The 16,123-nt window shown below is 34.2% G+C and overlaps 1 protein-coding gene across 2 annotated transcripts in view; it reads right to left on the bottom strand.

The window, feature by feature from the left end:
- Positions 1 to 16,123, bottom strand: part of LOC132193757 (potassium voltage-gated channel subfamily H member 8) — a 65,681-nt gene that overhangs the window by 30,490 nt on the left and 19,068 nt on the right. For both annotated transcript variants that reach the window (XM_059614622.1, XM_059614623.1), the window contains exons 8-11: positions 13,861 to 14,074; positions 12,642 to 12,821; positions 11,941 to 12,059; positions 11,700 to 11,780 (exon numbers count right to left, since the gene is read on the bottom strand). In XM_059614622.1, coding sequence (XP_059470605.1) covers positions 11,700 to 11,780; positions 11,941 to 12,059; positions 12,642 to 12,821; positions 13,861 to 14,074 — 594 coding nt within the window. The remainder of the gene's footprint in view (positions 1 to 11,699; positions 11,781 to 11,940; positions 12,060 to 12,641; positions 12,822 to 13,860; positions 14,075 to 16,123) is intronic.

Genomic DNA, 16,123 nt, shown 5'->3' with positions numbered 1-16,123 from the left:
CCATGAAATTAAATTCGTATATTCCGTTTCTACTCTTCATCGGAAAAATAATCCGCTGTCTATAATAAATCACACCATTTAATTAATACCTGTCATAGACAAAAATTATCATTTTTGAAACCGAGTTCCTCTTGCAAATACAAAAAAATAAAAAGACTTCTGAGGAACACACTTTTAATTTTTTTTATTAAATACCCATCCCGAGTTTAAACCTTTCATAAATACAATAAAAATTTCCTTTAACCATCTCATTGAGTCTTAAAAATCCCATATTTAGAGACTGGCCGATAAAGATACTCAGAAAAATTGTATTAGCAATTATATCATGTGCGATATAAATTTTATTCGCAACATACGCATTTGTACGCATATGTAAACAATAGCACCTCCTCGCAATGCACGGAGATATGACTACCATACGCTAGAAGCCAAATGCAGACCTCTTAAAAAAAGATTTTGTTTCAAATATCGTGCACAGGCGTGTGCTCATCATTTAAAATCAATACCAGCGTTATATTTTCAATGTATGCTCACATACCTTATAAAACCTTTTTCTCACTCGATATTAATGATTCTTCTCAAATATATTAAATTAAGTAGTGTGCTTAAGCTTAGGCATAGATCCGTTGTTCAAATATTCCAACTTTTTCATATCTTTTACAATAAATTCCCCCGATTTGTCCTGCCTATGTTTGAGAGGGTTGGTCTATGAGGGAGGAGAATACATCCCCTAAACTTTTGTTGGGCAGCAGCCAACACCCTGCAAAATGAGAGGGTGAAGATAATCTTCAAGCAAAATGACACCAGGTGGCGCTGCGATCACGTCCTATCTTTCCCCTGCGTGCCTTGCCAGTAAACGAAAGTGGTGAACTACCTTCACCACCCACAACGCCACAACCCTAGTGAAAAATTTTCGTATTCTCAATATGGACGATTATTCTGAACATTCTGAATATTCACAATATTTATCCACCCTTAAAAACTTTATGGCAAAAATATATTCACATATAAAAGTTAAAAATTTGTGTTGTGAGAATGAGCGACATCTGTATTTAGCTTAATTATTTAACCACTTACCTACCATTTTTTCTCTTCTAAAAGTTGAATTTATTGTTTTAAAATAGACGACTAGTAGAATATTACACTAAATATTCATCAATTGTAAGGTAGCACTTTCTCCAAAAACCGGCATGTGCATAGGCGTCGATGATGATCATTATATTTTCTAGCTTAAAAGAAATAGCAACGAATAATACCACATAATTATAATTTCTCCTCTCGCTCCGCTCCGCACATCATTAACGCGAAGCGCGAGGCTTGCCTCTGCACGAGCGCGGGCCCTTGCAACGTCTCTGAAGGCATGACACACTTTTCCCCACCACAGAATTCGCCGCGACCTCCTTAAAGGATATTGACCCACATTCCCCGCCGTTGCCTTACAAAACCAACTGGGACCTTAAATGGACTCGGACGTTGATTGATGGGACCTTACAAATCAACGTCCGAGTCCATTTAAGGTCCCAGTTGGTTTTGTAAGGCAACGGCGGGGAATGTGGGTCAATATCCTTTAAGGAGGTCGCGGCGAATTCTGTGGTGGGGAAAAGTGTGTCATGCCTTCAGAGACGTTGCAAGGGCCCGCGCTCGTGCAGAGGCAAGCCTCACGCTTCGCGTTAATGATGTGCGGAGCGGAGCGAGAGGAGAAATTATAATTATGTGGTATTATTCGTTGCTATTTCTTTTAAGCTAGAAAATATAATGATCATCATCGACGCCTATGCACATGCCGGTTTTTGGAGAAAGTGCTACCTTACAATTGATGAATATTTAGTGTAATATTCTACTAGTCGTCTATTTTAAAACAATAAATTCAACTTTTAGAAGAGAAAAAATGGTAGGTAAGTGGTTAAATAATTAAGCTAAATACAGATGTCGCTCATTCTCACAACACAAATTTTTAACTTTTATATGTGAATATATTTTTGCCATAAAGTTTTTAAGGGTGGATAAATATTGTGAATATTCAGAATGTTCAGAATAATCGTCCATATTGAGAATACGAAAATTTTTCACTAGGGTTGTGGCGTTGTGGGTGGTGAAGGTAGTTCACCACTTTCGTTTACTGGCAAGGCACGCAGGGGAAAGATAGGACGTGATCGCAGCGCCACCTGGTGTCATTTTGCTTGAAGATTATCTTCACCCTCTCATTTTGCAGGGTGTTGGCTGCTGCCCAACAAAAGTTTAGGGGATGTATTCTCCTCCCTCATAGACCAACCCTCTCAAACATAGGCAGGACAAATCGGGGGAATTTATTGTAAAAGATATGAAAAAGTTGGAATATTTGAACAACGGATCTATGCCTAAGCTTAAGCACACTACTTAATTTAATATATTTGAGAAGAATCATTAATATCGAGTGAGAAAAAGGTTTTATAAGGTATGTGAGCATACATTGAAAATATAACGCTGGTATTGATTTTAAATGATGAGCACACGCCTGTGCACGATATTTGAAACAAAATCTTTTTTTAAGAGGTCTGCATTTGGCTTCTAGCGTATGGTAGTCATATCTCCGTGCATTGCGAGGAGGTGCTATTGTTTACATATGCGTACAAATGCGTATGTTGCGAATAAAATTTATATCGCACATGATATAATTGCTAATACAATTTTTCTGAGTATCTTTATCGGCCAGTCTCTAAATATGGGATTTTTAAGACTCAATGAGATGGTTAAAGGAAATTTTTATTGTATTTATGAAAGGTTTAAACTCGGGATGGGTATTTAATAAAAAAAATTAAAAGTGTGTTCCTCAGAAGTCTTTTTATTTTTTTGTATTTGCAAGAGGAACTCGGTTTCAAAAATGATAATTTTTGTCTATGACAGGTATTAATTAAATGGTGTGATTTATTATAGACAGCGGATTATTTTTCCGATGAAGAGTAGAAACGGAATATACGAATTTAATTTCATGGCAAATACAAAATTTCGAGGGGGGGGGGGGGTAGAAAAAAAATTAAAAAATATAAGATTGTACATTTTGTTACTTATAGTGAAAAATGAAATGTACATTTCAATGATTTTATAAAAACAGATGAAGGTCTTGTGTGCGAGTAAAATTTCATTGGCTATTGCACTCCCTGTCTCCCTGGTTCAGCAAACCAAAAACCAATGTCATCAATTTATCTAGTTATTCTCCATTCGTGATAAACATTGCATTGCCAAAGTACAGGGGTACAAAAAAAAGGGAGATTCATGTATCGGCATATAAATTGTAAGTCAAGATGAACACATTTTCATCCAAATGCAAAGGATCGAACAGTGTAAAATGTCGATAAAAGAGCATAAATTAATTTTAAAAATTAAAAGAAGCGTCAATTGTTTCTACATTATGTTATGAATTATGTGTTTTTGCGCGCGGGTATGGTAGATCGCTCCGGCTTATCTCGAATATTTAAAAATCGGTGTTGCATAATTAAAATAAATGAATATAAATTCATTGAAATAAAAAACCTAAATAAAATATTATTGATTTTACTGAGTGCATTCTTATCTCGTCTAATTGATTAGAGAAATTTAATGGAATTTTTCTAATTGTTAAACGCCAATCATATATTAAATAAAAATTATGATTTAAACTGGATTAACTCATTTTGTTTAAGATAAATAATTTTGTTCAAGGGAAACATAATTGTTTGCTCTTTTAAAGAGCAATATATTATTTAATTTGAAGAATGCATTCAAAATAAATAGTGGGAAAATAAACGTATTTTTAACTAAAAATAAATGAAATGAGTCTAAGAAGATTGGCGCTGTTTTATAAGATACACATCATTATTTGTTATGTGAACGTAAAACATATTATTGCATAGTAATAATGATCATTGTTGTAAATGTAAAATAATTATATGTAAAAAAAAAAAAACATTAAACAAATTTGGAAAGATCAATCACCAATTCAAAAGTAAAAAAGGATGACTTAACAATAACTTTAGCATCTTCCATGAAATTTTATTCATTACACATCATTTCCTACCTCCTTAGATTTTAATAAATTTATGGATGTGGTATATACCGATGGTATTAAATTTAGTAAAAAATTATTTATATATCATCTCATTTAGAGTATATCAGAACAATAAATTATATTATTGTGTTAATGAAATTTTAAAATGTTTTATATATGGACTAAACATTGTCTTTTTTATGTATAATGTTTTATCAAGGTATTATTATGTTCTGCTTTAATTTTTATGGCATCTTTGTAAAATATTTTTTGCTTTGATTTATTTTCAGACTAGATGCTTCGCGCTCTTTGAGTATCATATTTTTCCAGACGATTGTTGATCATTTAAGTGAATTTTAAGTTAAAAACTATAATATTAAAAAAAAAAAAAAAAAAAAATGTGCTCTGGATGTGCTAAAAAGTTTTTACTTTTTTATTATTAAGATGATTCAAATCAAAAACAAAATTTTTTAGCATTATATGCCTCAACTTTAGGCTTGGTGATTTTTTCAATATTTTTAAAGTGGAAAAGTTCAAAGCAATATCTTGTTTAGTATTTTAAATTTTTTTAGAGGTGAATCATCGTCATTAAAAAGGATTTTGTATTAAACGCTTTTGCGTGTACAACTGGGGTGTGCAATGCAAACATCCTTCTCATCACGATATCATGCGGCCCCCGGCCGACTTTCTACCCATCACTCGCAGTCCCAGCATGAGATATCCCTCAGGTTCCCCCGAGAAAAATCCGCCTGGAGTGGGAATCGAGCCCACAATCTCCGGGATGGAGGGCAAGGGCATACTGCACTTAGCCACTAGAGACGACATAATTTTGCAAATGAAAAGAACAAAAAAAATATATATATATATTATGGGTTCATACGTCTCACGGTAACAATGATCTTTGTCATTTGCTGAGGTGTGTGGTTTAAAAAATATTTTTCCATAGGCGTCTTATTATTATTTTTTACATTTGTTCAGTTTTATCAAATATCTTTTATTAAATTATGTAACTTCCAAGAAATAAGGTCGCGTGCTACAGCGTCTTGTATAATTTACACATGTCGGCGCGGGTCTCAATCAAAGAGGAAGAATTCATTATGTACTGATATAAATTATGCTTGTCTTTTCTGTCTAACAATAAAAAAGACAATTCTATTGAGCATATTGATTTTACGTTTTATACAGGCCATTTTTCACTCGTCTTCGATTATGGCGCACTCTCAATTTCGTCGAAAATTTGTCTTGCTCATGAAAAAATCATGAAAATAATTTCAGGACAAATCAGTTTGATCGATTGAAGTGTGTTATGGGGTGCTTGGCAACATTTTATTTTGTCTACATACATATCAATCTTTGGGGTGTGCGACAGAAATTCTACGTGATTTAACTTATTATCAGTAAATTAGTAAATTTTCAAATCAGTATCAACACAACAAAAGCGATTTATGATTTTTATTACATCTGAGATTGCAATTTTTTTGGTATTGAGTTTTGATTCTCAATTTTGCTGCCTTTTGTTTGCTCCCAGAAAAGTGACGCATAGAGCGGGACCAAAAACTCTAGGGCCGTTATAGATTAGAATAAAGAAGGCTTTTTTGCCAGTAAAATCTTCAATCTTAATAAAAATTATGCAATATTTTATCTCTCTACATCCATGTGTGATAGTTTGACAGAATGATGAGCATAGAAATTAAACTTGGTTATATTTTAATGCGACGAGATGAATTATAATTTATTTGGGAACTATTTTGCTTCCATGCATAAATCAAAATCTTCTAAGTCTTGAGACATTAATTGTGCTTATTTTTAATCAAAAGTATATACTTTAATTATTAAAGTTGTTGATGCACGAAAGTAACATAAATTATAATTTAATGTATTGCGTAAAGGTTTTGAATTTCATCAAACGTGGTAAACAATCGGCCATGTCAAGTAATTCTCCAATATAGTGGAAGAGGCACAATGGAAACGTCAAGCGTATTGCTCTGTTAGAGAGTGAATTGTGCACACGTATAAGACAGGCCACACATCTTGTATCTTTATCTGTAGCTTAATTGCTGAAAAGGCTACCGCTAGGAGGTGCAAGATGAACAAACAGATGTGTAGAAAATATATTTTAAAATTTTGTGTTGTACGTTTTTCTATCATAAACGTTTTGATAGTATGCGTATGCTCTATTTATGCCAACCTCTCATTCTTAAATTTGTAGACATAAGTATAAGCACAATTAAATTGGTTGGTGGCTTTTGTGCCACAATTTAAAACATGAAGATATATGGGGGACGCAGAAAATTGCATTATTTCATTCAAAGGGTATTTCATCAAAGGGCAAGTTGTAATTTTAAACAGCACGTTGAATAGTTGAATACGTAGCATAAATTAAAATAGTTTAAACATTCGCGGATTAATTTTTAAGAATTATCTGCGATGAGCTATGAAGGGGCCGAAATTTATGTTTGTTTTTTTCTACTAAAAGACAAAATATGAAAAGAATAAAATGTGTTTTATGCCAGTTTGTTCTTCGTTAAACATGAGCAATTTTTATTTCCGTGAAGGTGGCTCAGTCAGTATAGTGAATTTTCGTCATGCCAAAAGAGTTTTGGACGTTTCACGAAACATGCTTCTGCATGAGTAAACAAGGGAGGCTTCTAAATGCAAGTCGCCACCTAAACTTGCTCTTTTTATTTTTAGTTTCAAAATGTTTTAATGTTGTATTTTTAATGTGAATTATTTTGAAAAGGTCGATCGTTTATCTTGAAAATGTCTGCAACTTTAAATTTTTAATCAAATTAAATTTTACACACATATGTGATTGATGGATCTCGTTATAATGATGTTAGCTCTTGCCTCGGCTGTTGTAGATAAATATGTACATCATCTTTTGTGTGTCGGTCCAAACTTTTACTCTTTGAACAATAGTATTCATAACATGGTTGATGGTAAAATTTATTTGTAACATATATTTTTTTTATGCATTTTTGTTATGGATTATCAGTTTTCAGTCATAGCGTTTCTAATATTTCTATATTGCCTGCTTACTTAACTGGGCGCATGGTAATGAAGATTAACAGCAATTTGCAAAATATGAGAGTTGGAAGTATATATATTTACTCTTTTCGCCAAGACACTACCACAAGCGCAGGCTCGTACTGTGAGCACTAAAGCAGACTTGATATTTCCCAGCACATTTTCAACATTTCTTTTATGGATTGGAGTAGTAGGCTCCGCTGAAATTTGGTGGTCTCCCCTATAATATATTGCAAGCATAGCGCTGAGCGAAGGCGAGTTGTACAGTATGATTTGCGGTGAGTAATTATATATTTGATTATCAAGTATTGATGTATAATGGATAATCAGCGCATAGTTTTTTTCATATGTTGATGAATTTGTGCATAACATTCTTTAAATTTCAACAGTGTTAATCATGAAATAAGGTTTTTAAGGAGTATTGGGATGTGGCTTGAAAAATATTGAAATACACAATTCATCTACTCAGTATGTGAACAAAGCAAAAACTTTGTATTTTAATTAAGCGAGGGATACATCATTTCTGGCCTTCACAAATCTTGCCACTCAGAAAATATTTAAAATATTTGCAAATTGGAGGTGCTTAAACGTGAAAAAGTGTGGTGAGAGGTAAACAAGGCATAATATGATTTATTATGTGTCAATTCTATACTCCAACTTAAATAGATTTCTTGGAAGAAAACCTCGAAGAGTGGTATATTTTTCATTAATGACAATTCCTACTGGAAGCAAAAAATGATCAGCAAGAGATGTATGCAAAGAAGTATGTCTTCAAAAAGAAAAAAAACTCCAATAAACGCTTATTAAAGAGATGAAAATGTGTGTGGTAAGGAAATTAAGAATTATTTATCCATGATGCAGTAAAAATTTTGAACAAAGAAGGAGTTTTAAAGTGTCATTTCGTATTCTAGCTTTTCCCCTCCTCCGAGAATGCAAAAAATAATTTTTGTACGTTTTGATAAATTTTAGTCATGCTCGTATGTATTATCAAAATAATTATTACTGTTCTTGAAAGAATAATTGTTTGTTGAAAATATTTTGCACAAAATATATTTTTGTAAACAGGATTATAATTACTTTTGCTTTACTGATTAATGTGACGGTGCCTGTGATTTGCTCTCTTTTGAAATTTAAAATTAGATAAATGTCATTTATGGCATGCGTAATGTGCTACGCGTTCAGTTACAGAGCTAACAGCATCTGCTACATTATATTGCTTATCCACAAATCATATAACAAATTTGAAGTAAGTTAAATATGGAAGTAAGAAAAAATACAAAAAGTGAAGAATTTTGTATTCTTGTGTGGCAACAAGTTGTTTTGAACGCTGAGGATTTCAAGAATTAATGTTCTTGTCAGGATGTGCCACAAGCTAAATTATAATCGCTTTTATTTTAAGGCACACAAAAAGTATGAGTCGTGAAATTGTTACTATAGCACGCTCCAATTTATATATACATTTTTTTTTTTGCACAAGGTGGTAGATTGAATGTGGTGAAGTCTTTCGGGGCGTGTAGTAGGTCGTTCCGCGATTTACTAACGTGAATAAACGAGAGGTAGTTTTCAGCTATGTCATGATAGTGCGCGCATGAGCTTGGGTGAGTTTGTGTGTGTGTATGTGCGTGCGTGCGTGCGTGCGTGCGTGTGTGTGTGTGTGTGTGTGTGTTTTTTTTAAATTTTGGCTATTACAAGAACTATACTCTTATGAAATAGACATAGTGGTCAGTGCTATTCTTAACGGACACTCCCGTCATTTGGTATGTGTGTGTGAAAATTGAAATATAATTAATAAACAGTTGCGATACTTTCTGATACTTATAAATTATTTAAAGGGATCCTGTGTCTGTGCGGCGAACTTACAAGGAAATGGTTGTTAAAACATAACAATTTTGAATTTATTAGATGTATTGCAAAAACATTGCAAAAAATGTATAAATAGAAAAAGAAGTGTATACAAACTTAATCTTCATTACAGTTTCTCAATAAATATGTATTCAAATTGAGATTTGAGCTCGGGGAAAAAATCAGTTTGATGCCAAAGACATAAAAATTCAACACTCAGACATTGTAATACTTATTGCTGATTGAAATGATCAAAACAAATATTTTTACTATCAACATTTTTAGAACAGTGTGGCGCAACAAACAATATTGTCAGTTGTTTGAGTTTCGGAATTAATTATGTTAAAATTTCATTGATAGTGTAATTATTCAGTAGCTCACCCTGCGAGACGTTAAATATTTTTATATGGTCAGTAGGAACAAATAATATTTAACTTCTACCGGGAAAAGATAAAATATATCAGCAAATGTATAGGTGCAAATATTTGAGCCAATATTTTAAAGTTGAGTATGTCTGTTATTCAATATTTAAATATTGCAGTGCTATCAATAATCGTTTTTGTGTTTATTAAAAGGTGTTTATAAAGTTGTTTCACTGAGTCTAAGCAGTTAAAAAAAAAGTGTGATAACTGTGATAAGCAACAAGAACAAAAACGAAATCGACCTAGGCTCACTATGGCGGATCTGCTCTTTTTTTATTTAAGATGTTTTGCTAAATCTTTGCTACTGCTAGTTTTCGTCCATGCAACAATACAACGTTTTCTAGCCAACAAATATTTTTTCTTAAAAATGTGAATGTTTTGTAAACAATAAAAAAGTACTGATCTGTTATTTTTCTAATATATTTTGTCTGCTAAAATGATAAATGTGGTATTTTTGCAAGAAGGAAACACATTTTTATTTACGATTAAAATTTTGTCTCTATGCAAGTGGGCAATGAATTTTATTGCTACATTAATATTATATTTCTGTTTATGTTTTTATGGTCAAAATGTCTAAACGCTGCGCAATTTTAATGTGTTCAAGTTTTATAATTCAATCATTCATACATTTATTTTTCTTCAAATGCAATTGTAAAAGCGACGAGTGTTGTTAATTTTATTGAAAAGCATTAATCTATCTTGTTTTGTTGGTTGTAAAATATTTTTATTTTTCAAACTATATAAGCAATCTGAATAAAAGTTTTCTTCGCTACACGTGTAAATCACATGTCCAAGCAACAAATATTAAATAATTTATTGTTAAAATTTTATTTTAATTGTTATCTACACATGTCAAAACTGGAGCTTGGAAAATGAACAGAAAAGTTTACACATCTAGCAGTTGCCGTCTACTAAACAAGTCACGTCTAAGACACACAGACGGTGGGGTCAACCGTAAGCTATCGCGAAAAGACCCATTGCACACACTTAAAAATGATGTAAAATTTACTATAATAAGAATAAATTTGCAAACTATTTTGCTAATTTTTATAGATATTTATATTAGTGCTAGAGTGTTTTATTGGTAAAAATTATTTAATATGTAAGTTCTTCATTCGTGCGATTTTTAAATGAGCAGCACTTGCGGCCACGGAAAAGTTTCTTAAATTTCTCGATTTTGTATAAACTGTGTAGGCTTGTTTGTTGCAAATAGAGAGTTTTTTATATTCAAATACGATGCTCAAAGAATTAGTAATTTTCATAAAAACCGGTAATTTTTTTGATTTTCTTTGTCGAGATGTCTTAGCATATTTTTTTTTTCAGATATGTTGATATTGTCAAAATAATCTAATTTCTTTTGTTAAATATTACAATTTTATTATTTTTAATGAGCTTGAAGTGGTCGTCAGGAGTTTTCTCCAGTGAGCAATTCCTCATAGTGTCGTGTAATTATTACGACTCAGAACCACCTCTTGCAACACCGAACCAGCTCTTCGCGGGCCGTCTTTGCGGCCACCAAGAAATCGAGCAAGTTCATCAGACACCGAAGGCCGAAGGGCTCGCGATACCCCTTTAAAGGTCTGCACATGCTCCCCCTCCATTGGCCTACAGCTTGGCCTCTTAAGGACAGTGGCAGTTTCGCCAATCAGCCGCACCGGGCACAGGTCAGCAGATTTAATTATAATAGGGTGCTCGAGGCGCCACTTGGTGTCCGATATATTGTTAGATCGCTGTGCTTCTCCTAGGCCCCCCAAATAGACCTTTAAATGCATGCAGAAACTTGGGCTCCATTGACCTAGTGACCCCCCTTTTGGAAGGAAGGGGGCCAGCAAGGGGTACCCTGGCAGGTCGGAGCGGGGCGCTCGATGCGCCACCTGGTGGCCGATATATCGTTAGATCGCTGTGCCCCCCCTATTATACCTTACTTATCAATAAATTTTCATTGTATCAGATTAATGTTCTTGAATATTAAGATTTTCGTGTAAAATTGGAATCAGGCAATTTTTTTTTAATTTACTTTATAGAGCAACTTAAAATATTGCTTTTATTCTTGATTATATTTTGATCTTGTTTTGCTAATTACAAATGTGATATTCCTTAGTTTGCCATTAATTAGCAGTTTCACGCATCAATTGCAGTCACAGAACATCCATCTAGGTAGTGCGTTAATTTGCCAAATTTCTACGCCAGTGAATTTTCCAGAGAATTCACGCTCAAGTTTAACATCCACAGAGTCCTGGCTTTATAATGACATTTCAATTAGGTGCCGCGCGTCTAATCCCAAATTCAACCCGTCAAGCCAAAATCCTCTAAGCACACAACTCCTGTCTGCCTGTCGCGCTCACATCGGGAAATTATTGACAAGAATAACCTGAGGGCGCTGTTTTGAAAGGAAGTAAACTCACCTCGTTAATGTCGATGCCGTTGCTGACAGACCACGACGTTTGGAAGTAATCCTCGATCCTTTGTTTCAAATCCTTCGGAACCTAAGCAGATTAAATTATAATTAGGCCCGAGCCGCCTACTTATCCACCCGCGGCGGTTGCGCGCACAACTTTTAACTGGATTTTCATGCCAAAAACTTTTCTTTGATGCTACGAAAAGTTTTAACGAACGTGATGATCAACAATGGGATTTATTTCTCACCTGGGCGAGAGCGAGGAAATCCTTCAGATCGGTCCACCTGGCCTGGTACAGGGAACGACGCGAGTAGAGTCTCTGGATTATGGCAGTCACGTTACCAAACACCACAGCATGCATCAGTGCTGCAAAAAAAAAAAAAATTCATATATATTACAAAATAAATTAAATTAAAAAATATTTTGCTCATTAAATTAGTCAGCAGTCAATTTTAAAATCAAATAAATAACTTTTTAAATTTGATATTTTTTCTATCCTTAACTTGAATTTTATTATAAAAACAACTTTTTTTGAAGTTATTCACGAAAATAAATCTTTTTAGCTTAAAAAAACAACCAAACCTGTGACTTATTCACCTAAAATTTGAGCCTACAAAGCCACTTTCTTGAAAACTTTAGACTTTTTAATCAGAAAAAAATTTAATTATAAATATATACTTTTAGAATTTGTCGTGAATTTTATTTCCGTGAAACGTGTTATTCTTTAACCTAGAGGTCATCCATCGATCATCGAATGACAATGACACAAAAAGCATCTCATTTCCGTCACTAGGTCTATCAGATATTCTGGTCACATTGTGATGGTGTTGCTAAAAATAGATCCGCAAGAAGTGCCGCGGGTGCATCTCTCTTGGCCTTTTCTTATAATACGATCTCTGCCTATTCTGCCCCGTGCACAGCAAAAAATAATATTGATTTCTGACTCACCGCCTATGAGCATGATGCACACGCTGAACACCTTCTCGGGCAGCGTGTTTGCCGACACGTTGCCGAAACCGACGCTGGTGAGGCTCGAGCAGGTGAAGTAAAGCGCGGTCACGTAGCAGTCCCACTGGGACAACATCTCCACGGCCACCTTCTGACGACCCGCCAGTTGCGACAGCCAACCTGCAAAATATATTTCCCAAAAAAAAAAAATTATTATACACACGATTTTCTGGTCAGCCATAGTTTTGTGCTAAAATTTCACAGAGATTTTTCAAAAACAAATTTCAATCAATCATTTAAAAAAGGCGAAAAAATTTTATTAAAAAAAGGGTAAGAAAAATATATATCTCATGTATATTGAAGGAAATTCACGTCCCGGGAGGATAGTGGTGGGAAAATTTTCGTCCCAGTCAAATGGTTTGAAAACGTTCCAATCACTTTGCCTGCGAAAATTAAATTTCAACAACTATAATCAATGCTTAGTTCAGGCAACAGTTCGTACAAATGAGCAAAAGGCTAATTAGCATCCCACGTGTGAAATGCATTCCTCTGCTGGTTAATTAATGAAGGCAATTCCTTGCTTCATTTCCACGTGTGCTGCTGAACGCGTTTTTGCTTCAAGTCAGAATCGCGGTTAATTGTGAGGCCGCACGTGGCAATTTTGGTGCGTTTCGGGGCGAAAGGGGTGCGTTGGCAGAAGCTCTGACGTCACCAAACCTAATTACGCCTCTTTCCTTGATGCAATTTGCTGTGCACGCGGCATTTAATTTAACACCGCCGCCGCCGCCAGCGAAGCAAACCAAATAATCTTGGCCAATTCGTTAAGTAACTGCCGTTAATTTTCACTTTGTTTTAAGCCTCAGCTTGGCTTATTTATCCTGATTTTCTAAATGAGGTTAATTTGTGGCACTTCTGTGAATCTTGTATCAAATTTTAGTAAATGATTATAAGTTTACATTCAAATTTCTTATTTGCCGATTTTTAATTTTCAAAAAATATGTAAAATTATTTAATCTGGTTATTTCAATATCACTCTATTTTAATTTATTTAACTTTATTTATGAAAGATATCTTTAAAAAAGTTCATTATTTGCAAAGCGATTGAAAGTTTTCAACCTTGAAGATTAAGATTAATCCCATTTTCCTGCGCAAATCCAAATTGTTTGAACATTATTTTTATTTATTATATTGAATTTTGTGCTTTTTTGAGTTTACTCACCAAGATTCCAGTCGGGTTCGTGGAACTTTCGCTCCCGTTCGGCGATCACGTACCAAATGCAGGCCATCCAGTGCGCCACGAGGCTGAACGAGAGCATTAGCAAGGTGAGGATCATCGCCGAGTACTGGCTGTACCGGTCCATTTTTTGCAAAACTCGCAACAGCCGTAAGAGGCGCGTTAGTTTCAGCAGGTTGATCTGCTGAGCGTGGCTCGACTGAAACACAAATAAAGTATATGCATGGATTATAATATTTGAAAAATGCCATTTTCATGATTGAAATTACGATTCTTTGGTAATTCTTTTTATATGAAGACTAAAACTTTTAATAAACTGGGATAACTTAAAAAGCAGGTTTAAAATTATTTGTACAATTTTTGCCTCATTTGTACTTTCAATAATAAAATAATTTAATTATACATTAAATTTATTACACTCTTCCTTGTTGTTAATTTGTCACTGACCAAAACTTTTAGAGTTGTGCAAACTCTGTCACTAATTAAATTTCGCCGAATTTTTTTAGTAGTGCGATGAAATTTCGCGAATAATCCAAAGTGAGAGAGCAACTGAATTCCTCTCCGCACACAACACCGGCTGAGCTTTTAATCAAATATTTATCGATTCTGCAGGTGCCCGGATAATTAATGGCAAAGGCTCTGTGAGGAGGTAACAGCAGCAGGTGATTTTGACTAAACGCGCGCGACTTAATTAAACGGGGAGGAAAGTGTGGCGAGAGGGGGTGAAATTGGGATCTGTCTCAATTAATTGACGCTGCGGGCGAGATTTTGAAAATTCACATATTGAGAGACCAAATTGTGCGGGGGTTCGGCAGCAAAGGCCGAGGATCAATGACCCTATCACTTCTGCACCTCCATCGAGCCCTTTGCTTGTTATTCGAGCGGAAAATCGGCATTCGCTGCCAAGGTGCTCGTTATGCAACAGGAGTGACAGCACCGAGTTGCGGGTTGCATAACTAAATTCCGAACGAGAACAACCGATGTTTGATAACTTCTCTGCGCTGAAACGTCCAATTAGAAACATAATAAAAATAAATTTTGCCACCTTAGCAACCGAAGCAAATTAAAAAAAGGAAAATTTTGCAAGCTTAGCAACCCTAGCGATATAATCAATAATTAAATTTGCTAATTTTGCTCGATAGAAACCCTAGCGAAATAAGCAATGGCTAAATTTGCTAACTTAGCAACCCAAGCAAATTTCCAAAAAATGCTAATTTTGCTACGTTTGCTAGCTATGTGATGACTCGATGAGATTTTGGATTAATTTTTGGGCAATAATTAAAATTCTAAACAATTATTTTCTTCAGAAACAAAAATAATATTTAAATAATAATTAAAAATGAAATAACCAACCAGTTGAATTTTTTCGTAAAATTAATCTGAAGCTTTATTCTTTGATTTTATTATTTTTATTTTTTACCCATTTACTGTATCCTATTTTTTTTTTAAAATAATTACTCCCAAGCGTCCTGATTAATCTGATAGACAGCCTAAGTGTCAAAATCACTTTTCTTCCTTGTTATCGGACGGCTCTGCTCAAACATCACAAAAATTAATCCGCCAGTCAGCGTTTCTGCGAGCTCGAGCAGCGACGTGAGACCGGCAAGATATTGATTCAACAAGTTGCACACGTACACTCTCCCGCCTCTGGATAAATTGAGTCGCGAGCGTACGCGTGTGAAACGGGATTTGCCGCCGCTTACTCTCGTCGACGCGATTTTTCATTAGCTCGTCTCTCCGTGGAATGACGACGAGAAAAAATCTAATTACTAAGAAGGAAAATGGGAAAAAATAATTTATATTTCTGTCTGGCAATCTCGAGTGCATCATTTAAATTTTAATTCCCTTCTTCTTAATTGAAAGTTTCAATTATGGAAATTTTTACAAATTGAAAAAAAACCTTTCTTGTTTAATAATAATAAAACTCCGCTTGTTTCTCTAGAACAGATTTTTAGTTTTCCTTTGGAATAATTTTATGTTTAGAAATGTATTCATTTGAAATAAGCAAATCGTCATTTTGCAGAACGAAGAGACCAAAGGAGCTTATACATCTATTTGCGATAATAGTTTTGCAGTGAGCGCAAAACTCACAAGCTGCCCATTTTGTGTAAAGGGAAGTGATAAATTGATACAAACATACCGATTCGTCTTAATAATTTCTTCGCAAATAAAAACACCAAAAATCTGTTAATTTTAGAACAAATTTAAACATTAAAATTCTAAAAAAAAAACCTTTTTTTTAAATTAA

Source organism: Neocloeon triangulifer, unplaced genomic scaffold (assembly GCF_031216515.1).
Source record: "Neocloeon triangulifer isolate White Clay Creek 2 clone unplaced genomic scaffold, ASM3121651v1 ptg000005l, whole genome shotgun sequence".
Lineage (NCBI taxonomy): Eukaryota > Metazoa > Arthropoda > Insecta > Ephemeroptera > Baetidae > Neocloeon > Neocloeon triangulifer.
The sequence above is the reverse complement of the archived record's forward strand: the minus strand, read 5'-3'. Positions and strand labels throughout refer to the sequence as shown.